The 25,455-nt window shown below is 36.9% G+C and overlaps 1 protein-coding gene across 1 annotated transcript; it reads right to left on the reverse strand.

The window, feature by feature from the left end:
- LOC127947104 (fatty acid 2-hydroxylase) lies at positions 1–25,455 on the reverse strand. Its single transcript, XM_052544065.1, has 7 exons — positions 25,040–25,455; positions 6,833–6,934; positions 4,184–4,326; positions 3,965–4,065; positions 3,333–3,505; positions 2,966–3,218; positions 1–2,353 (listed from the first exon to the last, which is right to left on the reverse strand). The coding sequence occupies exons 1-7, from the start codon at positions 25,319–25,321 to the stop codon at positions 2,286–2,288; spliced, it is 1,122 nt and encodes a 373-aa protein (XP_052400025.1). The 5' UTR covers positions 25,322–25,455; the 3' UTR covers positions 1–2,285.

The following is a 25,455-nucleotide window of genomic DNA, read 5'->3' on the forward strand; positions in this document are numbered from 1 at the left end:
TTTTCTCAGAAATATACAGTTTATTTACAAATACAATTGCATTTGCATAGAAATTTTAAATTCCAAAATAAAAATACATAGTAAACAGATTTATCATAGGCATCTATAGCTGAAAATTTTATCTGAATTAAAAACCTTCCAATGTGATTAAACAGTGCATGGGAGTGCATGTACAGTTCTCTCTCTACCTTCAATACCACGACTTAGGTGCCCTTGAGCAAGGCATTGAACCCCCAACTGCTCCCCGGGCGCCGCAGCATAAATGGCTGCCCACTGCTCCGGGTGTGTGCTCACAGTGTGTGTGTGTGTGTGTGTTCACTACTCTGTGTGTGTGCACTTCGGATGGGTTAAATGCAGAGCACAAATTCTGAGTATGGGTCACCATACTTGGCTGAATGTCACTTCACTTCACTTCAAAAGTAAACAGATAAATACCGTATTTTCGGGACTATAAGTCGCACTTTTTCATAGTTGGTCTGGTCCTGCGACTTATAGTCAGGTGCGACTTATTTATCAAAATTAATTTGACATGAGCCGAGAGAAATGAACCAAGAGAAAACATTACTGTCTACAGCCGCGAGAGGGCGCTCTATGCTGCTCAGTGCTTCTGTAGTCTACACTGAAGACATATAGCGCCCTCTCGGGGCTGGAGACGGTAATGCTTTCTCTTGGTTCTTGGTTCTAAATAAATGCGACTTATAGTCCAGTGCGACTTTTATATATTTTTTTTCCTCATCATGACGTATTTTTGGACTGATGCCACTTATACTCAGGTGTGACTTATAGTCCAAAAAATACGGTATATTGCTCTGTTGACTTGCCTCATTTGAAAGCATTCTCCCATGACATGGGATCTGTCCAGGATGGTGTCACAGTTACAAAATAATCAAAAATCATTACAGTGTCCATTGCATTTTATTAGTTTCATTGTGCCACAGAATCACGGTATGAAGAAAAGCTCTATTCAAATGTCCTTCCATGTCTTTGGCTGAAACGCCCAAACAGTTATGCAATCTCATTGGCTTGGAAGGAGCAGGAAGGTAGGCAATGCCCCTAAGGCACATCAAAGATAATTTTTACTTAAATATCATATTATTATGTATATTTCGTCTTAAGCATTAATTATGCTCATAATGACTGTATGAAACAGTTACATGTGGTCACAGCTTTTCTAGGATATTTCCCAGAATTCCAACATCATTGAACCAGAGTCAAAACAAAGGCAGGAGTTAAAACGAGCAGGAAACAACACAAAAGTGTCGGACGAGTGAACAAATCTGCCGTAAGAATGGTTAAGAAATCAGCCGAGGATGTTGTCGCTCTCCTGACGCCTGGTCAGATGCAACAGTTCGTCACACTTGATGGAAGGCTTGCGCCGGATAGATCGACATTGATGACGACAGAGGATTTCTACAGACCCATCACCCTATGACAGATATCGACAGCTGGCAACCCTCACCGGCAGGAGAGGCCCGTGCACCCCGCTTCACGCCCTCACCTTGAGCTCAAAGTGCTTAATGTCCCCATGTGTTAGCCAGGAGAACCAAAACCAAGCTTCAGTCCTCAATAACTTAATATCTCACTGGATATGTAACATATTACTCGAGGAGCAGCTACTTTTGACGTCCTCCGGATCAGGATATTAATAAGTCGATTGGCAAAAAACACCTCGAAGTGGGCGAGATGAGAAAGGAAAGAAAAACCACCAGAGCAGAATGAAACAGGCGGAGCACAGTTCGGAAAGACAGCTCGGGCTCGGGCAAAGCAATGATCCGTAAGCGGCTGCAGCATCAACACTGAGAACAGTTAAAGACTTTCCTGAGTTTTCAATAGCACACGTGGCCACCGAAAGGACCTACTTCTGCTAGCCTTCAGCTTTTTAACACTACGACTAAGAATTCATTTCCACTCGCACCTTCACACATCGTCCCCCAGTCTAAACATCTCTTTATTTTACATGAAAACTGAGTTTGATATTGCTGTGCTTCTAATAAAAGACAGATTTCATCCAACGTTTGATTCGTCAGTACATTCATACATATTATATAAATAGTTACATAGCTTGACAATCTGTCACTCTGTTTTTTTTTTCAGGACCCCCCAGCCCCCCCCCACCCCCTTCTCTAAAAAACTGATGGCGACGACGATGATGATGATGGTGAACCTAAGGCGATAATAGCTGGTCCTGACACTGAACCTAACCCAGTGCTAAAGGGAGAATGCAAAAGAGAGAGCCTTATGGGGGATTTTGATTTGGTCATTGTGGCATAAAAAAAAAAGGTCTTCTAAAACGTCTGCTCAGGGATGACTGTTTTAAAGGGGTGGTCCCAGAATCTGGTGGTGATCCCAAAACCTGGAAAAAATACAGAGTGAACAGAAGGCTTTAAAAAGCAGACAAAACGAAAACAGTGCAAACAACAGGTTAAATCTAATTAATAAATAAAATTCAACATTTTTGTAAAATATTTTCATATTAAATTTATAAATTAAATTATTTTTTAATATGAACCTTTTTTAAATGTCATAGCCCTGAAGACACACACACACACAGACATATATATATATATATATACACACACACACACACACACAATTTTAATAATACAAATACACTTTTTTAACTATTATTTCAATCAATAATATTACATTATATATATTTAATATTAACAATAAAATAATAGATTTTTATATTAATTGAATTAATAACATAAACTTAACATTAAATGAACTTTTTTATATATAAAATGTAAACATTGTATATTGTAATACAATGTTTTATTTTAACTATTTAACAACCAACCCCCCAAGCCCCCCCCCCCCAAGTAATAAACTCTTTAAATGACTTTTTTCTATACAACAATGTATTTTCTAAGTGCACAGTAAATAATTATTATTTAAAATGTATACATATTTTAAAATAATGATACAAGTAATAAAGAAAGAATCTCCGATCTCATGTCCTCACCTGCCCTTTGGTGTTCAAAGTGGTGTTTGACGTGGTACGCTTTCAGCCCGTACAAGTAGGAGCCCTTCCGTGGCGAGCCGTAGTGCAGGTAGTAGTGGATCATGTCGTAGACCACGTATCCACACAGACCCCCGACGAACAGGGACAACCCCAGACCCTCAGAGAACAGCTGCATGAGTGTCAGGTAAAAAGCACCAATGACGATGGCGGCCAGACTCGGAGGAAACACCAGACGAGAGCCGTCAAACGGAGACTGATGGGTAAGGAAAGAGTTAGGTAGAAGTTCGTAAATATCTAATCAATTCTGTACATTCATCTTCTCGATTAATTATTCATGAATCTCAAGTATGAACAAAATCACACACACCTTGTGGTGCTGACCATGCAACAGGAAGTGCAGTGTGATAAGGTAATAATTGTGGGCGGGTGGGCGCATGTGGAAGACGAAGCGATGGATGCAGTACTCCATGAACGACCACAGGAACATGCCAAGCATGAAAATTAACGGAAAACTGTACTTGTGGACCAGAATGGAGTAGTCTGAAAAGAAAATTAGCAAAATAGTAATCCACCGATCTATGATCCTCCACTAAGATCAACTTACTTAACTGTGTCACTTATTTCAGGAGGGTGTTTCTGCCTGTGTTCTTAATGTTAACTAAAACTATTAAAAATGTTTTCAGTAATTGGAATAAAGGTAAAAAAAATAAAATGAAATAAATATCAGATGCAAAAACCTTAACTTAAACTAAATAATAAATTTTGCCTCGGCAACTAACTGAAATAATTAGGTTTAAAAATAAAACAAACAGAAATCTGTATTAAATTAAAGCTATGTAGAAAAAAATATATACATATAAAAAAGGTACCGTAAACAATTCTTAAAAAGCTGCAATTCAAAATATTCATAAATACTATAATAGTTTATAAATACTAGTAAAGTAAAAATAACTAAGTTAATCAACTAAGAATGTCTTAAAACACACTTTTCACACACACCTGATGTAATAAATAGTCTTGTCCTCTCTTGTGCCAGAAACGAATAGCAGTACCAGCTCAGATAGATCACCAAAGGCATCCATACAATTGGCACCATGTACCTGCAAAAACACACACATAACAAAGCTCAAGTACCCCCCACACACAACACTATTACTTATGTAGAATGTTGAACTAAACAAACACCAGCAGGAAATCATGTAATGTGATTTCTCTTACCAGTAAGTCTTTGTGTTGGCCTCGAAAAAGTCGTTCTCGAACAGCCTGATCGGTCTGTCCACAGGCTGATGGACCCACGTGTCATATTTCTCTCCGAGGTATCCCACCTGCCAGGCCAGGGGCTTCCTCCAGTCTACCAGATCCTGTGTGGACAACGGAAAAAAAACAAATTTTTATTTTATATTTAATAAATATTTTTATAATAATACTTCTAATATTAATAAATATTATCTATAACCGATAATATTATTTATATGCTATTAAAGTATTTTGAATTACTTGTATATTTTTAGTTTTTAATTGTTTCAACAATCACACAAAAAATTCACTTCATACTAACGACGTCATGTAAGTTACATTTCCATCTTATCAAATATTCTGTTCATTTTCCTGCCATTATGTAAAAGTTAACCGAGTTCAGGAAGTACTGCGCACCGGGAATGTTGGCTATCAATGATGTTAGTTTGCTAAATCATTTGACTTCCTTGTTTATGGTGCAAACTTTGACCAGATGCTTTCCCTACGTCCACTAGCCTTTCCCTACGTTCTCCGTTAGGGGGCAGTATAACAATAAAAAAGGCCTTGACCTCAAGGTGGACTTAACCTGAGGCAACAGACTCCTGTCTATGCATGGCTCTGTGCGTGTAATATATGAAACCACAAACTGACAATCATAAGCATATTAACACCTCTCCAGAGTCACGATGTAGGCCTATGCAAATTATGCCTGAACGACATTGCAAGTCAATGACACTATCTGGTGGGCCAATAAAAAAAAGCTTCATCATTATAGCTCTGATTTATTCAGTGTTATTTTGAATTATTATTGCTTGATGGAATACGAAGAACAGCTTAACTGTAACCACCCACTTGACTTGTTTTCTGGAATGAGGAGGAAGACAGAACAATGTATTCAGGTTAAATTCTAGAAAATGTCTGTCACATCATTAATAGGCTGACGTGTTAGGATGAATGAATGGCTTTCGCTTTACAGCAACGCTGGAATGAATGAGAGTGCGGCAATAAACTGGTGCCGAGACCACATTCCTGCTGTAATGTACCCAGAAATCTGGTCTGGACTGGCTTACGAGTTTCATTACGTCGTTTATTACGGTGTTGGTTGTTATGCCTAAGCCTGATGCACAGGTTATGTTATGATGTTATGTGTAACACAGAGTAAGAATGACAGAGTTAGAACAATTCACAAGCAAATCTAAATATGAAAAGTGGGTGGGCCATATTTTTACTGTACATTTTTTTATTTTTTTTATAGAATAATTATTATAATTTATATAGTTATAATAAAATATAATATTATTTTTATTTTAAATATATTTATACACACAAAATACTTTTAACAAATATTAAATATTTTAACAAATATATATTAATTTACAAATTCTGTCATATATAATGGAAAATTATATTTAAAAAAAGTAAAACATTTTCTAAATAAACGTGAAGTAATAATGCATTATTACAAATTTTATATTAAGAATTTAATAATAATTTCTACATATTAAAATTAACTTCATTCTGACATCCTCGTTTATAAATTCATATTTTAACTTTTTTTTCATTCACTTTCTTTAAGCTAAGTCACATTTATTTTTTTATTTTTTAAATTACTAGTAAATAAGGAAACACTTCTCCGACTCCACGCATGCACATATTTATTACTAGAAGTGGTAATGAATGGTACAGCGCGGCTCGGGGTCAGTGTTCTCTAAATCAATGACCCCATCTGTCAAATTCCCAAAACAATCGATGCTTGTGAAAGACTTGTATGCCTCTGATAGAGGACACGGGACATTCACACGCACAAAGAGAGTGAGAGGAGTGTATACACAAGCATTTCTCGCATATCTTTTCAGTCTCAGGAAAGCACTAAACTATTTTCGCTTCATCCAGCTTTTGGCATCATTCAACCACAAGAAAATGAAGTCTTAAGGAAATAAGTCTTAAAAGAGAATCGCTGTGCAAGAAAGACAGAGCAACAGAAAGTCACCTGCTCTCTTTGTGTTTCGCTGTCAATTCAAGCAAAAAGAGGAATGGTTGCTTGTGGTTTCCTGTCATATGAACTAAAGCTTCACTTCCAGATGTCAAACAAAGTGTCGAATGTGCGATACAGCGATTAAACGGCTGTTCTGGGTTAAATGCAAACTCAGCTCAATCATCAGCATCTGTGGCATGTTGTTGATTACCACAGAAAAAGCCATTTTAAGCCTATGAATGTGTAAAACTATGTTTTCGTAATGTCTTCAGGAAATAATATACATTTAAACTGGTTTAGCGTTAGGTCTATCGCACATCGATCAGATGCGTTTCTCATGGGCCTTTCACACAGGACGTGTAGCACTACAGTGCAAAATATTAACTTAGCTACAACTAAAACGCTAGATAAGCTAGTTGACCTCACTAATCAGATAGATGGCTAATCTAACATCCCGTCTCATCCTTATTTGTGCCAAAGAAACATGCTCAGAAATGCACTTGAAACGGAAGTCTATCGTGCAGTCTTTGTATGATTGTAATAATAATTGTATTTGTTTGACAAACCGGGAGAAAGCATTTTTTGTGACTTATCTTCCAGCTTGTATTTTAATAAGGAATATGCCTGTAACATCAGTGTGTTTTACTTTCGCATACCGTTTCTTCATCGACTTTGCTGCACTTATTGACGGCCGAAATTTCTTCTTCTTCTTCTTCTTCTGTGGTGCTTTCAGGGATCCTTTTCCTCCGTCTCAGAGTCTAGGAGAGAAGAACAGGAACGGTTCAGAAAAAACTTGATCCTCATGATCATATTTGATGAGATGACATTCATCCGTGTTCAGTGTGTGTCAGCATTTGTTATGAATTTGTTTGTATATTTGATCCATGGCCTGATTTGAGATATGAATCTGTATGACATCATGAGGAAATACCGAGCTGCAGTAAATAACATCTGACTGGTCATGTGACCCTAACATGAGGTGACCTGCTTTGTGTAAAAAGAAACTTTAAAGCCATCTTTTTTAATGTAAAAAGGTATTGAAATGTATTTTAATTAGGAAAAAATTTAGTAGATTTGTAATGTTAATAATATGTAACCTACTCTTATTAAATTTGATCATTATTACTGATATTTCACTTGAATAAGTATTTGAAAAACTCGCAATATTTACATAGAAATACTTAAAGCCATTTAATTTGTCAACAAATATACCAAAAATGTAAATGTGCGCTCAATTAAACAAATATCAACATCAACATTCTAAAATATTTCTGGATAAAGCCGAAAAAATGAAGTTCTGTAAAGTCAGATCAGCTGTTGTACAAAAACCTAAATCAATCAAATAAATCCTAACAAAAACAAAGCACTAAATACTTTCAATAAAATCAATCAAATCTAACAATAGAAATTCCAACAATATGGTGCAGACAATTGTGATCATAAATGACAAATAAGCTACACCTAGCCTCATCATCATCATACCACCACACAAAGTACACAACGCCTTATTCACATGATACACACATCACTGCACACATTACGTCATCCCTCATCCTGCAGGACGGAAGTGGTTCTCTTTTCTCCATAGGATCACACTCAAACACAACCTTCACAGATGGCTAGTAAGGTGTGAAAGGTAAGAATTAAACCATACCATTCTAAAGTTAAAGAGGTGATTAACCCTGGCTCCCTTCACACTTCCATACACTCTGCCACAGAACAGTGTCAGAAGAACCTTAACAAGTTAGAGGATGACGGTTGTATGGTTGATGTTTACGCATGCCCGAGGCTCCCTGAGTTATTTAAACAGCGCAAACTTAGAGGTTAACATGGTTTTGAATGAGATTTATGCAATTGTATCCAGACCTGCATGCAATTTCAGTACAATACATTTCAACAAAATTCAAACATACATTAAAGACATGCATAACGGTCTGTAGATTTCCCATTTCTTCCATTTCAGATCACTGAATCATACATGAACTGACTTTAGCTGAAAGATTACACTGTTATTTTCTTCTTGCGCCATTGAAAAACTATTTTCCTGTTTGACTCTGTAATGCCGCTTTGACACAACCAGTATTGTATAAAGTGCTATATAAATAAAGGTGGCTTGACTTCACTTGATTTCTTGCGTTCTTTTATAAAACGCTACCTAGTGACCTTTTCGTAAGTCGCACTCTTAGTGAATATACGTATAATAATTCACTCTTATGAATTCTTATGAAATATCATCAATGAGTGTCAACGACACATGGGAAAACTACTTGTGTTTTAAAAAGAAAAAACTGTGGTCTGGAAAATCTCCATCAATGATGTCACTTTTTAAAGGGGCGGGAACTTTGATAGAATGATCGTGTCATTTCATGTGCTTGGCAACTTTTTTTCCCCCAGTGCATATATGCTTATTTTATTGGTAGTCTTGTCTTGCAATGTCATTTGGCTATTTCCACTGTACAAAACATCAAGTGAACTGGTGCAGTTAAAAGAATATGAACATTTAATGTGCTAATGCAAGTAATGATATTTGTATTAGAACAGAATCGTAAATAAGTGAGTGTGTAAATAGTTTACATGAGCTTCAGTTTGAGTTTTGCTGAAGACCAAGCAACTATTGGTAACCTGACCACATGCTCCATCTTGTTTTTTTCATTGTGTTCCTTCTCTTTTTCTCTCATTGAGTCTTTTACCCACTTCCCATAATCTGTTTCTGCGTATCACTTACAAAATCATAATTTTTCCTGCACCACTTCCCACTGAATCAGTTAGATATAATGAAATAGAATTTATTATAGTAGGACCCCTTCCACCCTTCACTATAACTAATAAACTTGAAAAATAGCTAAATAATATATCATGTATGTCATGTATTTCTATACATTGAAATAAGTCTCTTATGCTCACCATTGATCAAATAAATTCGAAGTGAATTGATAGCGGACTACAAAAACATAATTCTGTAAGAAACGATAAAAACTGCAACAAACTAAGCCATATTCGTTTTGTGGTGAACGCATCAGACCTTTAAAAAGCAAACGAGTCTGGCCAGATATTCCAAACATCATACACAAATGCAAACCCATCTTTCGGTGCACTTTTGTTGACACTGACATCAGCTAAAGCTTACTCAGAGTCGCTCCGTGTTATCGGCACACTCAAGATAACATCCACTGTAACGTTTGACTTACAATAATTTAAATAACACATTCAACAATTTATAAAAAAAGGAAATATAGCACCACATCGAGTGGTCATTTCGATGTTTTGCACCTAGCACGCACTATACATACGTGACTTTTGGGGTGTTTCACTGTTTACAATGAGTCACACCAATCATTAGCTTAGAAATACACACAAACCAAGATCAGAAAGAGGATAGGGGAATTAACACTTAAAAGAGTCAACTTCATTGGTTGTTAGTGACACTAATTCAACAGACCTGGAGAATGCAAATATCTAAAATCCCATTTTAGGTGAATTTTTAACACCCTGAAGAAACAATTCACTGACGAGCACAAATGCACACACAAATGAACACAAAACTAGAGCCTAGGACAAAACAAAAGGGATTGCATCTAGAAACAAACAGTTGTCGTTATAGATACAGTCACTTTCAGAACGCTGCAGTCACTGAAAACCTGCACGACAGGCCTTTCGCACAATAAAGGACAGATTATACAGCAGAGGTTCAATCTGACATGTACTCGCATGTTGACATCTTGATTACATGCTTTCAAGTGAACAATTCGCAGCCAAGTACCAAACCTAGAAACAGTCAAAATGAAAATACTATCTAGTCTTGATAAACTCCATGACTCAGTCTTGTAGTGTGTGTGTGTGTGTGTGTGTGTGTGTGCATGCAGCAAATGTGATCCAAGATGTGTTCTGCCCTTTCGTTGAGGTGAATAAGGGTGCTGAAGTGTGAACTGGCTAGTGATATGAGACGTGACCGTTCAGTCATGTGTTTTCACTTGGAAGGTTATTTGGCCAACTTTGGGAGCTTCTTGCGATGGATGCCTACAGCCAAAAAGCTTAGGAAAATCAGGTGAAGAAGTCTTTAGGAAAAGCACGGTGAGATGCAGTTTAGTAAAGTACAAAAGTCCTTTAAAGTAAGGCAAAATAATGTGCAGTTATATCAGGATTAAAAGAAAGGAAATTAGTTGGAAACTGGAAAAGCTTGGGAAGGGTAAGGCCAATTGGAGTCTAGTTACAAACATAAGAGACTGGGAATATAGTTATAACAAGTTGCAAATCTTCCAAAGAGACAGTAGCTGCAGAGTTGGTTAAGGTTTAATCGTCCCGTAATTCAGGCGGCTTTTGGGGGGTCTTTCAGAGTTCGAGTTTGAGCACAACAGAACTGTGAAGGAAAGATTGTGTCTAGATATTAAACCTCATTCTATGAAACTCTGCTTCCAATGATAAGGTTGCTATTGGACATATCCGTGTACTTGTATTATTTCACTCAACATCACGATCTTAGGTTGTATAAATATTTTTTATATTTTACTTGTTAGTTCATTGTATGCAGCGGTGAATGAATGAATTGTAAGCTTCACAGTTTTCACTGAGCAAGCATGAAGATCATAAAGTTTAACTGAACAGAATGTTAGATTGTGTCTAATCGTGTGAATATGGCTTGTGGTTATGTGGTTAAGTTCATGTACCTGGAAATGTTTTTCGAATGATCCACAGTCAGTAGATTTGTTCAACCTAATTTAGGTCACATAGCCACAGAGATGTATTGTTGTCCTAAGAGACAGTGGAGGACATATTTAGTCAGACCACTTTATGTGTACCACAAAACCATAACACGAAGACTCCCCTCACAATGGAAATTTTAAAAGAAAAAAACAACAAAAAATAATAATTCACCGCAAAACTAACCCACTTACTATTTCCATTTCATTTCCATTTTTGTGGTCTATGCCTTTGTTATATTCCTTTACAGTTAATTAAACCTAAACAAATATGCAATCAAATCAAGCATACATGATCTTATGTCTCTCTGTAAAAGCACACAGTGCAACCTACCACCGATCTTGTGTGTACCATACCACATTAAATCATTTAACCTTGTAAAAGGATGCTTATTTACAGAAGAGAGGCTTTCCAATTGTTCTCAGTGGACATTGAGAGAATAAAGTAAATCTGGACGAGAATAGTAATCATTTATTGTGGTCTAGAAAGTCTAGAAAGCACAAATGTACAGCATGTTCCTTATTGGTGTGAGAGAGAAAAATTTTTTTAGCATTCAGCAAAAAGCACGGTGTGATTAGGAGTGAAGCTCTGCATGAAGTCCAACAGAGTGGAATGTATGAAAATACAGCCACAAGTCATTACACCTAGACGACATCATTTTCCAGTGCGGTATGCAAATATCTATTAGACTAAAGCTACGACAGCTGCGCTGGCAGACAAAAAATCAAGTGTCAGTGTGGTTTACATAGAGATGTAAATAATATTGCATGAACAAGGTGTGAAAAGTGTTCAGGGTTATCCCATTGCGGTAGTCAGGATACCCTAAATTTGGACTTGGCAGACCTTGGAGCATGAGTTCTTTTAAAGACAATTAATCCAGATACATCAGACCATCTGGATTCCAGGGAAGCAGGCAGATCCTGCTACATTTTGTGTTGGTAATAGTCATCAACGAGATTTACAGTGGCGAAATGCAGAACGTTTGTGTTTGGTAAGATGAGGGCAAGAAGGAGGCCGGCACTGTAGAGGTTCTGGGAAACTGAATAACAGGGACACACATACATACAGAAAGAAATGTGAGAACAAAAGCATGGAGGACAGAGCAAGAGAGCTCAGGCTGGTACAATCCAAACAGAGGTGGCAGTGTGTCGAATGGTGTTGGGGTGGAGATAAGTGTACAGTTGGGGGTTGATAGCCTCGGACACATACACTCAAAAGGCCTAGCAGAACCCTAATTAGCTTAACTCTCCCAGCTGATGGTGATGGTAGGCAGAGCTCTTCACAATTTGCTCAAACCCACCACATTCCCCAGATAAAGATGTGGGAACAATTGCAGCCACATACCAACTAGTGGAAAACACATCCCTATTGTTCTTGGTAAGAGAACATGAACAAAATGCAGACATTCAAAATCAGTTCAGCATTAACAAAGGTGCAGAAAGAGAGCATATTTGGTCATCTTTGTGCAAGCACAGATAGTAGTTTGGATATTTCCAACCAAACCATTGCTTATCTAATGTTTGTACAACGAGATGTTTATTTAAAGGTACAATATATAAGATATTTGCATTAAAATACCAAAAACCACTAGGCTATTGTTATATATTTTGTCCAGCTGATTACTAACAATGCCTCTAATGTTTTCAACTACTTGTAAATCATGAGAAAATTCCCATTCTAAACAGTGACACGGGCAGTGCAGTCGCCTGTCAATGACGTTAGTTACCCTTTGTTACCGTCTTTGCTGACGTAGAAAGCACATGACAACATTGTCGTGGACAAATGCGGAAGTAGTGTCTAGCGTCCAGCAAACCACTAGTTTGCTTGAAGTAGATCCTTATTTACTTTTTCTTGCACGTTTTATGGTGGATTGTGTTACTTATTTATGGATGACCGTCTGCCGCTGGTTCTGTCGACAAGGACAGCTCCCATAAACGTAAGCGTACAGGCCAATCAAACGACCCAAGAAGAGTTTGGGACAAGAGGAGAGAAAGAGCGAGGATTAATATCAGTGTAGCATTTTGGAGAGATGGAGAGAGCTTCGCGACAAACTTCAACTAGAAAGAGATGCCAGTCTCGCTTGTTTCAATCGACAGGTGAGTTGTTTTGATTCGTATCTTTACAGAAAACGTATGCTATTATAACGATCAACAAGATTAGTGTTATGGGACATACACGCGAAATGTGGGGCATCGCGTCTCTAGATGCGAGGACGCGTCTGATCCATAGTCTGATCGCATCTTTGCATTGACATGTAATCTACTTGCGCAAATCGTTGAACTCGCGTTTGAAAATTATGATATCAAACACAACATTTATAAAACTTTACCTCATCCATTAAATCCATGATTTATCTTTCCATCTGATTGATGGCCGTCAGCGGTTGGGTAGAAGACAACAAATCTCATCATTCCATACTCCTTGTTAGCATCATCAAACCACGCGATTGTTACTGTTTTGGTAGTGCGCCCTCTCGTGGCAGGTCCTACAACCTGTACCTTTAAGTATCATTGGCTGGCCAAGCATGTGGTCTTGCCGAAAAGGGGTTTCCAGTAGGGTAAAAGTACTATGGTAATTGACTTATATCAGTGGTATATCAGTCCTCGCGCCCCACTGCTCTTCACATTTCATCTTAGAGCTTCAGATGTTTGTTCTATTCGAAAGTAAGTGGCCTGCGAAGTGGACATCACAGGATATTCCGCCATGATTCCAGTTCGAAGTGTGTGAGAAATTAATTTAAATTGTATTTATTTACAGAGGTATATGATGTCACTGTTGTCCATGTGTAAAGACGCTGCACAGCACAAATCAGTGAAGGAATGTTCCGAAGTAAGGTAAACTTAAACAATGAACAATGGGAACACAGTTCATGAATGGAGCTTCTTTCCAATGAGCTGATTATCTGAATCAGGTGTGTTAACAAAGAGAGATGTGCAAAATATGCAGAGCAGTGGGGCACAAGGACTGGAATTGAGAACAGCTGACTTATATTATTGGGGTCTATGTAGGCCAGTGGCAATGACCTGCAGAGTTTAGCTCCAACCTAAATTAAGAACACCTCAGGTATCAGAATTACTAAGAAGTTCCATGCAAGTGTGCTATGGCAGACTGGAGCTAAACTATTGGCCCTTCTGAAGCAGGATTAAACAACCCTGATTTAGATTGATTGTTGATCTGCAAAACAAAAACAAAAAAAACTTAAAAATCATTCATTCATCTCAGCTGGTCATCAAACACAAATCATCAAACTGGATCCCTGAAGAATCTTGATGAAACGTTATCAGGCATCATTCTAGAAGTTCTTACAAAATGAGTGATAAAGTCAGTGGTTCTTTGGGATCAAAAATGATGCTAAATAAAAAAAACTATGCGGCATTAACTCAACCATTTCAACAATGGTAGGTGCAAGAGGGTTACATGACCCATGAGGGTTCTTCCAAGTCAATAATTAACCATTATCCAATGGGTGCCAGGATACACAATTGGACAGACTGATCCTGATAAGAGGCAGCAACTGATGGACTGCTCCAAGCTGTCGGAAACATCAGCCATGGTGGCACTGATTTGGGGCAGATGTAAAACATTTGGCTTGTGTTATTCAGAGCAACACTTATGGAAATTCGCAGGCAGACATCCCTCCTCCACCTGTCCAATTCCCAAATCCACATATCTCTCTAAACACACTAGTTGTAAAAACTGTAGAAGGATTTTCTTATTCTCCATGTAGGATGTTTAGGTTTTATGAGTGAGTGAAGTGACATTCACCCAAGTATGGTGACCCAACTCAGAATTTGTGCTCTGCATTTAGCCCATCCAAAGTGCACACACACAAACCATGAACACACACCTGGAGCAATGGGCAACCATTTATGCTGCGGCGCCCAGGGAGCAGTTGGGGGTTCGGTGCCTTGCTCAAGGGCACCTTAGTCATGGTATTGCCGGCCCAAGATTCAAACCCACAACCCTAGCATAGTAGTCAAACTCTTTAACCACTAGACCACGACTTCCCCCCAAATGTCAAGCACGGTTAAGAGAAGCAATTCGCAATGTGGGCAAGCATGGGAGAGTCCTCTAATACAAGCAAAAAAGACTGCACTCTAAAAAATGCTGGGTTAAAAACTACCATTGCTGGGGGGTTTTGGCAACCCAGTGCTGGGTAAATGTTGGACAGAACACATGCTGGGTTATTTTGACCCAGCTGGTTGGGTTAAATGTTTTATAGTAAAATATAAGACAAATTGAACTTATTTGGGTGAATAAAGTTTACAATGTTACATTTAAACTTGTTTAACAAGAATTAAAAAAAAAATAATAATTAAAATTAATATTTTAATTCAAGTGTATTCAACCGTTCTTTGTAATCCCTTTTCAGCAAAATAGTGCTGATTCTAGTGCCGGTGTGTCGCTGAAATCTGAGCTGGTGATGGGTTGTTGTTCTGTGGGGGAACTGTGAACCTCAGACTGCTGCCTCGCATTTCACTCATTACTGAAACATGCCATAACTGACTCCATAACCTACCCATAAACAAACAATACTGAGATTAAATAACATATTCTAACATCCAAATAAATAAAATGCAGTATTTTAACAAATAAATCTATTTATGTTATGCAAGGCAAGAGGCGTTGGGTAGGTGTTTTCATCATGCGCAACAACAGTTGCAGACGCATTTCGCTGACTGACATCTCATCCCTGTATGTTGTGTTGCATAAAATAATAAGATTTACAGCACAGTTAAGATATTAAAGATTAAATAAAACTTATACAAATCTTTATTTCACTGAAGAAGTGCACCAGTTCGGCGGCACTGAGAAGCACTCTTTCCTGAGGACACAAAAGCCCACACTCTGACTGTAACTCAACAGCTGGGTTGAAGTAAGGTTGTTTTGTCAGAGGGAGGGGGAGGGGTGTATCGTTCCAGTGGTCAGTGAGATTGACCCAGCCACTATTTCAATGGCTGGGTGACTAAATCTACCCAGCACTGGAAAAACAACCCAACATATGACCCAACAAGCTCAAACCAGCAGTTGGGTAGAAAAAATAACCCAGCATTTTTTTAGAATGTGGCTTCTTGTTCAACATATGTAAATGACTAAGCAAAAGTATGTTAACGCAAATGTACTGAGGGAAGGGTTGCTGAATGCATCACTGTTCTAAGATTATGAACCATCTTTCTGCATGCATGTAAAATAACAAGCCTGGTTGTTGTGTGTCACTCTTGGACATTAACTGACAAGTGTGTCCTTGTTGGTGCTCTGTTTTCCAGTTCTGCCATGTGGTTGAAAAAATTTATTTTACTCGTCTCTTCTTTTTTTTTCTTTAAAGGCAAACCTGAGTTTACTTACAAAGGAAGTGAATAGGGACAGTTTTTTTTAAGGAATGCAAAGCAGGAATGTGAATTTCGTTAATTTTTTTTTATCCACTTACATTGATTCGTCTTTTAAAACATGCATTATTTGAACTAAAGTCATCTTCTGGATTTACTACCATATTGTAAGTTTTTTGTTATGACGATCAACAATATGGCACAAATGCTGTTAACCGCAGCTTAACATGTAATGTCATAAACACAGAATATTCCTTTAATGTTTTGAATGAGTTATCTGTAACTTAAGCATTGCATTCAAATCAATGCCTCTTTCTTAATGCTCTCCTCTTAATCATCGTTCCACAGCTGTTTTTTGTTTTGTTTTTGCTTTACTTTGCTCATGACTCGTGCCGAAACTGATCTCAGATCTGTTGTTCTGGAATTTAAAGTGGTAGGCAGGGTTGATTTCCATTCACCATTACCATAAACAGGGATGTTGTTGGTTGGTAAACTACATCAGCCAGAGAACTGGTGGAACCTGCTGGGCCAGATACTTGGAGTCCTCCGAAGCATTTTCTCGCTCTTTTTCTCTTTTCCTTCATTCCTTTCCTCAATCGTCAAGCCACATTTAACATCAATGAGCAGTTTCATTATCTTGGGGTTAGCAGATTTGAGAAAGATTAGATATCTGGGCAAGTGTGTATAGTCAGACAAAGGTTGTTGTGAATTTTCAGCATGATATGACATGAAACCTATCAATTTCAATTCTAATCTAAGAATAAATGCGATTTTAAACCAGTAAAAGTTGCATAGTGCAAAGGGTAAAAAACAAAACCTTTTTTTCCCATTTTGAGATTATTTGTGTGATTTTGAGTTCGGTCAAGCCTTTATGAATGTCAAAATACTGGGACTTTGGTACAAAGTTAATTGATAAAAAGGTGTAACAATACCACTCTTTTCCACAGTTTCAGTAATATTTAGAAACAACACCAAAAAAATATGACCGTTTACCTAATTTGTATCTAATGCCTGCAATTAGTTTGTAATATTTTATTATACAAAAATAAAAAATATTTATATTTAAATATTTTTGAAAATCTTCAAAAGCATTTGTCACTTCATTCTCAATCTGTTAATATTACATTAATATTGATAATACACAAATGTGTTCATTCACATTCTGTGATATCGGTTTCAAAAATGAGAAATTCTGATACCAGTGACTACTGTAAATGTGGTATAGTGATAAATGCCTGTAGTTTAAAGTTTAATCCTCATCAAATATTCCCCAAGCAGGCAAACAAGGGTCAACTTCTCCATCAAAGAGGAACATCTCAGCTTCAGGTTCTCTACAATAAAAAACTGTCTGATGCAGGTATCTTTTGAGATAAGAAGAGCTCCATAAAATCTGAAAGGCAGTGGCACATGCATTTGAAAACATAGGGGACAGGGGTAACACACATCATACTGGACACAGTTTTCCCATTTTGACGTGTCTCCTTCATTTGTATCTCTTTTGAAGACTTTGACAAGCTGACCAATCCAGGTTCTTCTCTACTGGCCGAAACTGTTCAAAACTGAATCAGCACACTGTCAACCACCTTTCAAATACCAAAGTTACAAAAGCACCCAAGTCATAATGAGACTTCACAAAAGATCATTTGAGTTCTAAGAAAGACACCACCTGATTGTTTTAAATATAACCTTCTCTGGTTAAACTTGTTTTGCCAAGTATCTTTGAGAGCCTTTCTGACACACTGTTTTGATTTCAAGCTGAGATCTAGCAGATGCAATGGAGTTCAAACAGAAGATCGTCATACGGATGAAGATACAGGTGATTCATATGATTAAAAAATTACAATGTTACATACAACAACATAATCAATGTGTAGGTTGGCCTTGCTGAACTTCTATGGTGTCTGCTTGGAAACAATACACCCTTTTACTTTGCGAAGCCACAAATCGGATAGGATTTATAAGAACCGCACTCATTCAGTTCGCACAATGATTCTCTATGCATTGTATTATAAGCAGTTCAATTGGTTGCGTCGAAACCATGTGTGTGACTCATGGGAGTGTCAGTGTGAAATCTGACACAGTCAAGCAACGGTGCAAGAGTTTCCTATCGGAGTACATTTTCCTCTTTTACATTATGGAAAATAATTGGTTGGTCCTTAAAACCAACCTTAGCCATATTGTGCATTTTGCTACATTAACCATTGAGAGCTTTTCCGGGTCCCAGGGTTCCATCCAGAGCCATGGCAACAAGTGTCTCCTGTGACGCCAGGCTTATGAGTTTTGTAGCATGCTCCTCTCCTGGGGACCGTCCAGTAGCTTGATGCAATTAATGAGCGAGCAAATCTTAGTTACCTTAGGGACCGATGTTGGCCGAACCATCTGCATATAATCTATCAGTGACCTACATTATAATCCATCAGTGGGAACTTTTAAGCATCTTGTACAATCATACCTTTGGCTCCCAAATGCCTTGTGTTCCCAAGGTGTAATTCACCAGTCTAACACAGTCTCCTTGGGGAAAGACAATGGGGTGTTACAAAGCGAAAAGGTTTGATAACACTGGATAACTAAGTACTGCGGTCGTCTCTGTCAGCATAGCAGCCGGTAGTAAACACTTCTCCCACCAGAGGATACCTGTTCATCCTATAGTCTTGTGGTTATAGGCATACTTAGATTATAGCATTAACTACACTGATTCAGTATGAGGTTCCATCACGAACATGAGACAATGTTATGAAAGGAATTTCAGTGCATTTTAACTTTATTGAGCATTCACAACCAAGTGGCCCTTGGTGAGGGTTGGCATGGCATGCTACTTTGTGGCTGAAGCCATGGAAAACAAAAAGGCTATTGAAGGAGAAATTAGATAATATCCGCAGAGAGAATGCATTCCAGAGATCCATGCCTCTGCCTTACACGTTCTTATTAAAAATTAACTGGCAACTAAACCAATTCAAACTGACTTGGTGAGATGTTTACCAAATGTTTCCAATGGACTAGAAAAAATACAGCCTAAAATTGTATTTCTATTATATTAATATGTTTTGTATTGAGACATATTTTTAAATATATTAAATGGAACAATTTCAGACCAGAGTTTGTGGTCAATCACGGAGTAAGACTAGCCGGAAAATACAGCAGGGGGTTGGATGAAACATAAGAGGCCTTAGTGACATCAGTTGAATTGGCCAATAATTGGTATCATAAGCCAATATTAGTTCAATTTCAATTACTGTATCCCATTTTTATTTTGGATATTTAATTGTAAAAAATAAAAGAAAGAAGCATGCACATTTACAATTTAAAATCTTTTCTATTCTCTAGAACTTATTTAGTCTTAAACAAACTGTTTTAATACTGTTAAATGTTATCTTTAGCTAACCTTAAAATGAATATGCATTTTTTTCACACCGTACAATATAATGTTGTGATGCCTAAATGTATGTTTAGCATTTTTAATAATTGATTTTATTATTTCATTTGTAATATATTCAGACAAAATATCAAATATAATCAATATAATATTGAAATATCCAATATCCAATCTGAAGTCATACATTCAAATGTGCATGTGTCAGAGCATTTGGGAGTGGGAATGTGGGTGTTACTTGAGATGGCACCATTACATGCTGCAAAAACATCTGAGTGATGTAAATAAAGGTGCTAAAGAAGCCTTTGTTCTTTCACCTCTGTACAGAGTTATGAACTGACGTGCTGCCATGCTTTACAATACTGAGCATTACGATCTTTCCATTCTAGTTACGAGGAAACTAACAGCCACAAGGCCAGTTGTTTCATAAAGAACAATCAATATATCCATAACCCTAACAGGTGTTTACCTAAACATTCATGCATCACTTCAGTCAGCCATTTATCTCGTTCTCCTCTTTCAAATTCATGCTTGTTCAAGAAGTGGAACCGCCTGATCCCATTTTGTCAACACACCCATAACAAGTCGTTGTCTTGTAATACCCTCACTAGATGCGAGTAGATGGACTACAGCCCTTGCACCTTGTCAACAGGTCCAGCTGGTTTCACGAGCGATCAATAAGAAAGAGAGACAGACTAGCCCCCAGATTTCTTGGTCATTTGTTTTGCTGCCTGACTAAGGCCTTTTGAGTTTGTCCTTGCAATGTCATAACCATTAATACTACAAATACTTTCGACCATTTTATAAGTTTATAGCAGGTCTAGCCAGATTTTTTCAGAACAAACAGAAATCAATGGACTCACATTCTCAGGAAGGATCTTGTTTGTAAATAAACTGGTAAGAAAAAATGATAAACATAACACAATTTTACTGAACTTTTGAAGATTGTGCTGGTTTAGGGTTATCTTCTCTTTGATAAATCTTTAATATTTAAGATGTTCTACCATGAAGATCAATCAATGAGTATGTAATGATTCAAACGTGATGTGGAAATGCACAGGGCTTTCTTTTTATTTATTTATTTTTTGTTATGTCTTATCCAGGCTGAATTTATGTGACAGTAAAAAAATATATATATTGTGAACTATTTTTACCATTTAAAATGACTGATTTCCATTTGAATATATTTTCAAATACAATTTATTCCTGTCATGCAAAGCTGAATTTTCAGCATCATAACTCCATTCTTCAGTGTCACATGATCCTTCAGAAATCACTCTAATATTCTGATTGGCTGCTCAAGAAACATTTCTGATTATTATCAATGTTGAAAAGAGTTGTTTTGTTGAAAATGTTGTTAAAACAGATTTTTTTTTATCTTAAATATATGAGTAAATATTCCTTGTAAAAAATCCTTGTTTCTAAAATTTGCTTCTATTTTTGATATTTTGCTATTAAATATCTTACGCACTGAAAGAACTGGGACTGAAAGAAAAACATTTGCTAAAAATAAATAAATAACTAACAGTAATTTTATATTTAAATTTGTATAACATACTCTGATGTCAGATATCAAAGGTCTAAAAATTACAAATAACCATTACAAAAATACACATTTAATCTTTGAGAGAAATGTAGTAGAAATTTTGCATTGAATTAAATATATTAAATAATTAAACATCAACTTTATAAAAAAAAATTATAAGTTTAAAATTTGAAATCATTATGACTCATTAAAAAATAATAATACAATACTTTTTACTACAGCAGTATTTATCACCTGAGGATGTTAAAATGTGCTTGTGAAACTATGTGGAAATATAGATTAGCAATGTCTCCGGCCAAGCTCTTGTGTTGAGTGGTGGAGATTCAAGTCGTCACACTGTTAAAGGATCAGACTGTTTACACTGCAATCATAGCTGCTGAGAGATGTCTTGCTTCAGGACGGCTGACTCAAAGCCTTGAAGTAAAATGCAGAAATTCAAATTGGAACGCATGCTAATTTTGTTTGTCAGTGTACACGTTTTCTAACCAATCACAACTCACAACAAAGAACAATGCAACTTCTAATACTCCCTTATTTTATACACATACTGTACATAGTCAAAATGGGCCAAGATACAAGCAAATAAGCTTGATTTCAGTCAGTAACTAATATGAAAGTATGAAGTTAGAAACTAATATGAAAGCATGAAGTGACAAGTAATTATAGCATAAAGATACTTTGTATATTAACCCTTTCATGTGACTACTGACAGTACTCTGTGTGTGTTGTGGGTCAAGCCGGAGTATATACCACTGCTTAGACAAGACAGACCGGTTTGATTGTCACACACACACACACACACACACACACTCATTTATACCTTCTACATTCTAAAATATCCACCCTTCTTCTGCACTTTGAGCTTGTAGTCAGTACATGCCTCATTTCAAAATGTTCATCACAGGCATAATGGCAATAAAAGCCTGACAATACCTAGCAGTTGTGTTAATATGACTAGATATGTATAAAGCTAACAATAAAATGAAAATAATACATAAAGCTGAAACTGGAAGGTTAGATACCTGGTCCTTCCCCCCGGCTTTTTCCTTTGCGGAGTCACAGAGGAGAGGCAAGCAGGGACAGAAGGCATGTCTGTCTGTCTGTCTTTCTATCTATCTATCTATCTATCTATCTATCTATTATTGTCTACTTGCTAGCACGATGCACAAATATCACATCTATCACAAATATCGATGCGTTTCTTATGGATTGGTTTTCCAATCTAATTAAAAAAAAACCTGCACAGGTAAAAAACTGAGATAAGAAAACCGAGTTTGGTAATCGTTAATTTAAAAAATCAATTCGGTGACTCCTTTACGTCCTGACGACTTGTGTCATAATGTGTGATATAACGGCGTGGCTCGTGATTTGTTCTAAATTGTGCATATAGAAAGTATGTAGCACATATTACTTATAATTTGTTTTTTCTTTAATAGGCTGTATTAATAATAATGTTTATTGTAGTTTTATGAGTCCCAGTTTATTTTGTTTAATCATTAGAACCACCGTTATAAAGTTCATATGATGTTGGATGTTGGATATTCGACAACTATTTTGCTGCAAAAAGTTTCCCTGTATTCTTAATACATACGCACACAAGCACTGCTCACTTATATAATAAGCTATTTAAATAAGCTATACTGTACACAAAATATGTCATTACTATTATAGCCTAATATTGCTACTAATACAATCTTTACATAATTTAAAAAATAATTACAAACATTTCATCTTGAATCTAAAGGACGCAGTAGGCCGCTTTCTATGACAAAAAAAGGTTGTTTTTAAAAAAGGGTATTATTAAAATTTAAACCATTAAATAAAATAATGGTTAATAGGAAGTGTCTTTCTATTAAAAAAAAATGTTGATAGTGGTTTTTGTCTTCTTCAAATCTTTTACATTCTCTTGCAATATCCCCTCGCAATGATATTTGCATTCTTTTGCAAAACTAGTGCTGTGGTTCAGCTCCATACGTTCACAATGGAGTGGTACGTAGAGTTTTATTTTGAACTTGGACTCAAGTATAAAGAAATGCAGTGAGTGTTTAGTTCAAGGCACTGTTTTGGGACATTCTGAAAAACTAAATGTGGCTTAATATACTACAACAGTAACATTGGAAGACCAAACTCCGTATTATTACTACACTATTAATATTAATAATGTTACTGTTAATGAAATTCTATTTACAGTCAGGCAGAACAACCCAGAATATGAACGCAATGCGCTAGTGCACATTTAAGGGTTGTTGATTATGATTTCACCTTTTAACTTTAGTTAAGTGTGTAATGTTGCTGTTAGAGCATAAACAATATTTCCAAAGTTATAACGCTCAAAGTTCGATGCAAAGGGATATATTTTTCTTTTAAAGAAATCGCTGTTTAAGGACTACAAAAAGGCTGGTAGGGACTACAACATGCTTCTTCCTGGGTTTGTGACATCACCAACCCTGATATTTACATAAACCCTGCCCCCAGGAACATGCAGCTACCATTAATGGTAACAGGCCATGACATGTCCGGACAACATGCACGTACATGGTCAGTGAATCACAACACACTGGGCCAGCTAACCAATCTGATTTCTGAAGGAGGGGCTTCATGGAATCAGGAACTCAACAGACTGTTTTGACAAGAAAAGAAACAGCGGTGCAGAATAAAGGTAAAAAATGTGAAAAGAACACTTTTTTTTTTAATCGCATGAACAGACTGTACCCCATAAACACAATCAAGACTTCCAAAAAAGCTAATCAACTACATCTTTAAGCTTTTTCTCCCCCATAGAAAACCATTATAAAGAAAATGCTTAAGGTAGGCTATTAGACAAAGTACATTCATATAAAAAGACCAAATCTGCTATACAGTTTATTAATAAAAGGCCCAGGAAAGCAGATGAGCACTCTTTAAAAGGTTTTGCAAGATTTTTCGCAATTTAAAATTTCAATAACACATTTTGTGCTATAGTTTTGTGAATAAAACAAAGCATTTTTTTTAAGGAAACCATTAACAACACAGCATTTAAAGTTCAATTAATGTATGTATTTTCTTTGAAAATCAATAGCATGCCTTGTGCTATAGTTAAACTAAATGTTGTTCTATATTCGAAAAAAATAGTAGGCTATATGTATTTTATACAAATTTATTAGCACATCTGAATCTCAATATCTTTGCTTTTGCATCACTTATGATAGTAAAACCAACTGAAAGCAGATTTTAGGACCTACAGTATTAACAGAACACACTTGGGATTTAATTTGGGATTTAATTTTATTATAGTTTTTACACAAAATGTAAAACGTATTTTTTCTTAATAACATTACTATTACAACTACTTTTATTCTTTCAAATATGTAACATTTGCAATATTTTTACGAGGTGAGATTTAGTGTGTGTTATGTTTCAAGGCTTTTTTCTCAATAGTTATTGATCTTTTAAAGGGTTTCGAAGCTGAATCTGTGACAAATGTCAAACTTTATATGGAGTTTAGAACAATATAATTTGCATTTACTACATAATATCCTAATAAAATTAATTTCCGTGACACAGAAAAAGTCTGATTCGTATAAAGCAAGCATGCACTTGAGTCTCAAGCTTGTTTACAGTGCTTTATTATTTCTCGATTCAGTGAATCGGTGACTGAAGGACCGCTCGGATCGATTCAGTTCGAATCATGAACAAACTCCACTGATTTCTTAAAAAGATGCAGCTCAGAAGAAGGTTTTGATTTCCATCTTGAATCTGACATAGCTATTTAAAACCTTTACGGACCAAATTTATTTCTTAAAAAACTTTCTGACTCTGTGTGGAGTAACAGTTCCTGAAGATTGACGTCTTAAGATATGACCTCACGTAGGCTATTGTAAACTTCCTTAAAATAGTGCGTGTGATTAACTGAGTGACTTTATGTTGCTATTTCGGGAATTACCTCCGTATCTTCATCTATGCTGTTTTTGTCGAGTTTACCAATGTAGTACTGCTCCATCCACCTCCGGGCGTTCTCCGAGTGCCGGTGTGGCGGTCCTTCGATCTCCCGGCTGACGTCCTTGCCAGAGCGGCGGAGGATGAGCGCCTCTCCGCCCGGGTGCATCCGGAGGAACCCCGTCACATCGTAGACGCGCGTCCCTAACAACACCCAGCACGAATCCTTGGTGCAATGTTTGGATACCTCCTTTTCGGAAAAAAAGCGAGGGGACACCAAAGGCGACATTTTATTATTAATTTAGGGGTGTCCACAAGGCGAATAGAGAAGGGTAGGCTCGCAGGTGGGACCCCCACTGACTTTCTCCAGCGCTCGTGGACTACAACTACTGACTTTCGACTTCGAGCCCGAGCACAGTTCAT

The sequence above is a fragment of the Carassius gibelio genome, chromosome A25 (genome assembly GCF_023724105.1).
Source record: "Carassius gibelio isolate Cgi1373 ecotype wild population from Czech Republic chromosome A25, carGib1.2-hapl.c, whole genome shotgun sequence".
NCBI lineage: Eukaryota > Metazoa > Chordata > Actinopteri > Cypriniformes > Cyprinidae > Carassius > Carassius gibelio.

What these genes read in the sequence shown, in the direction of transcription:
- LOC127947104 (XM_052544065.1), bottom strand. Translation starts at nt 25,321, where the DNA reads ATGTCGCCTTTGGTGTCCCCTCGCTTTTTTTCCGAAAAGGAGGTATCC. An exon ending in GCCAACACAAAGACTTACTG is followed by an intron (nt 4,066 to 4,183) that starts GTAAGAGAAATC and finishes GTGTTTTTGCAG; the next exon opens with GTACATGGTGCCAATTGTAT. An exon ending in TGCATGGTCAGCACCACAAG is followed by an intron (nt 3,219 to 3,332) that starts GTGTGTGTGATT and finishes CTTACCCATCAG; the next exon opens with TCTCCGTTTGACGGCTCTCG.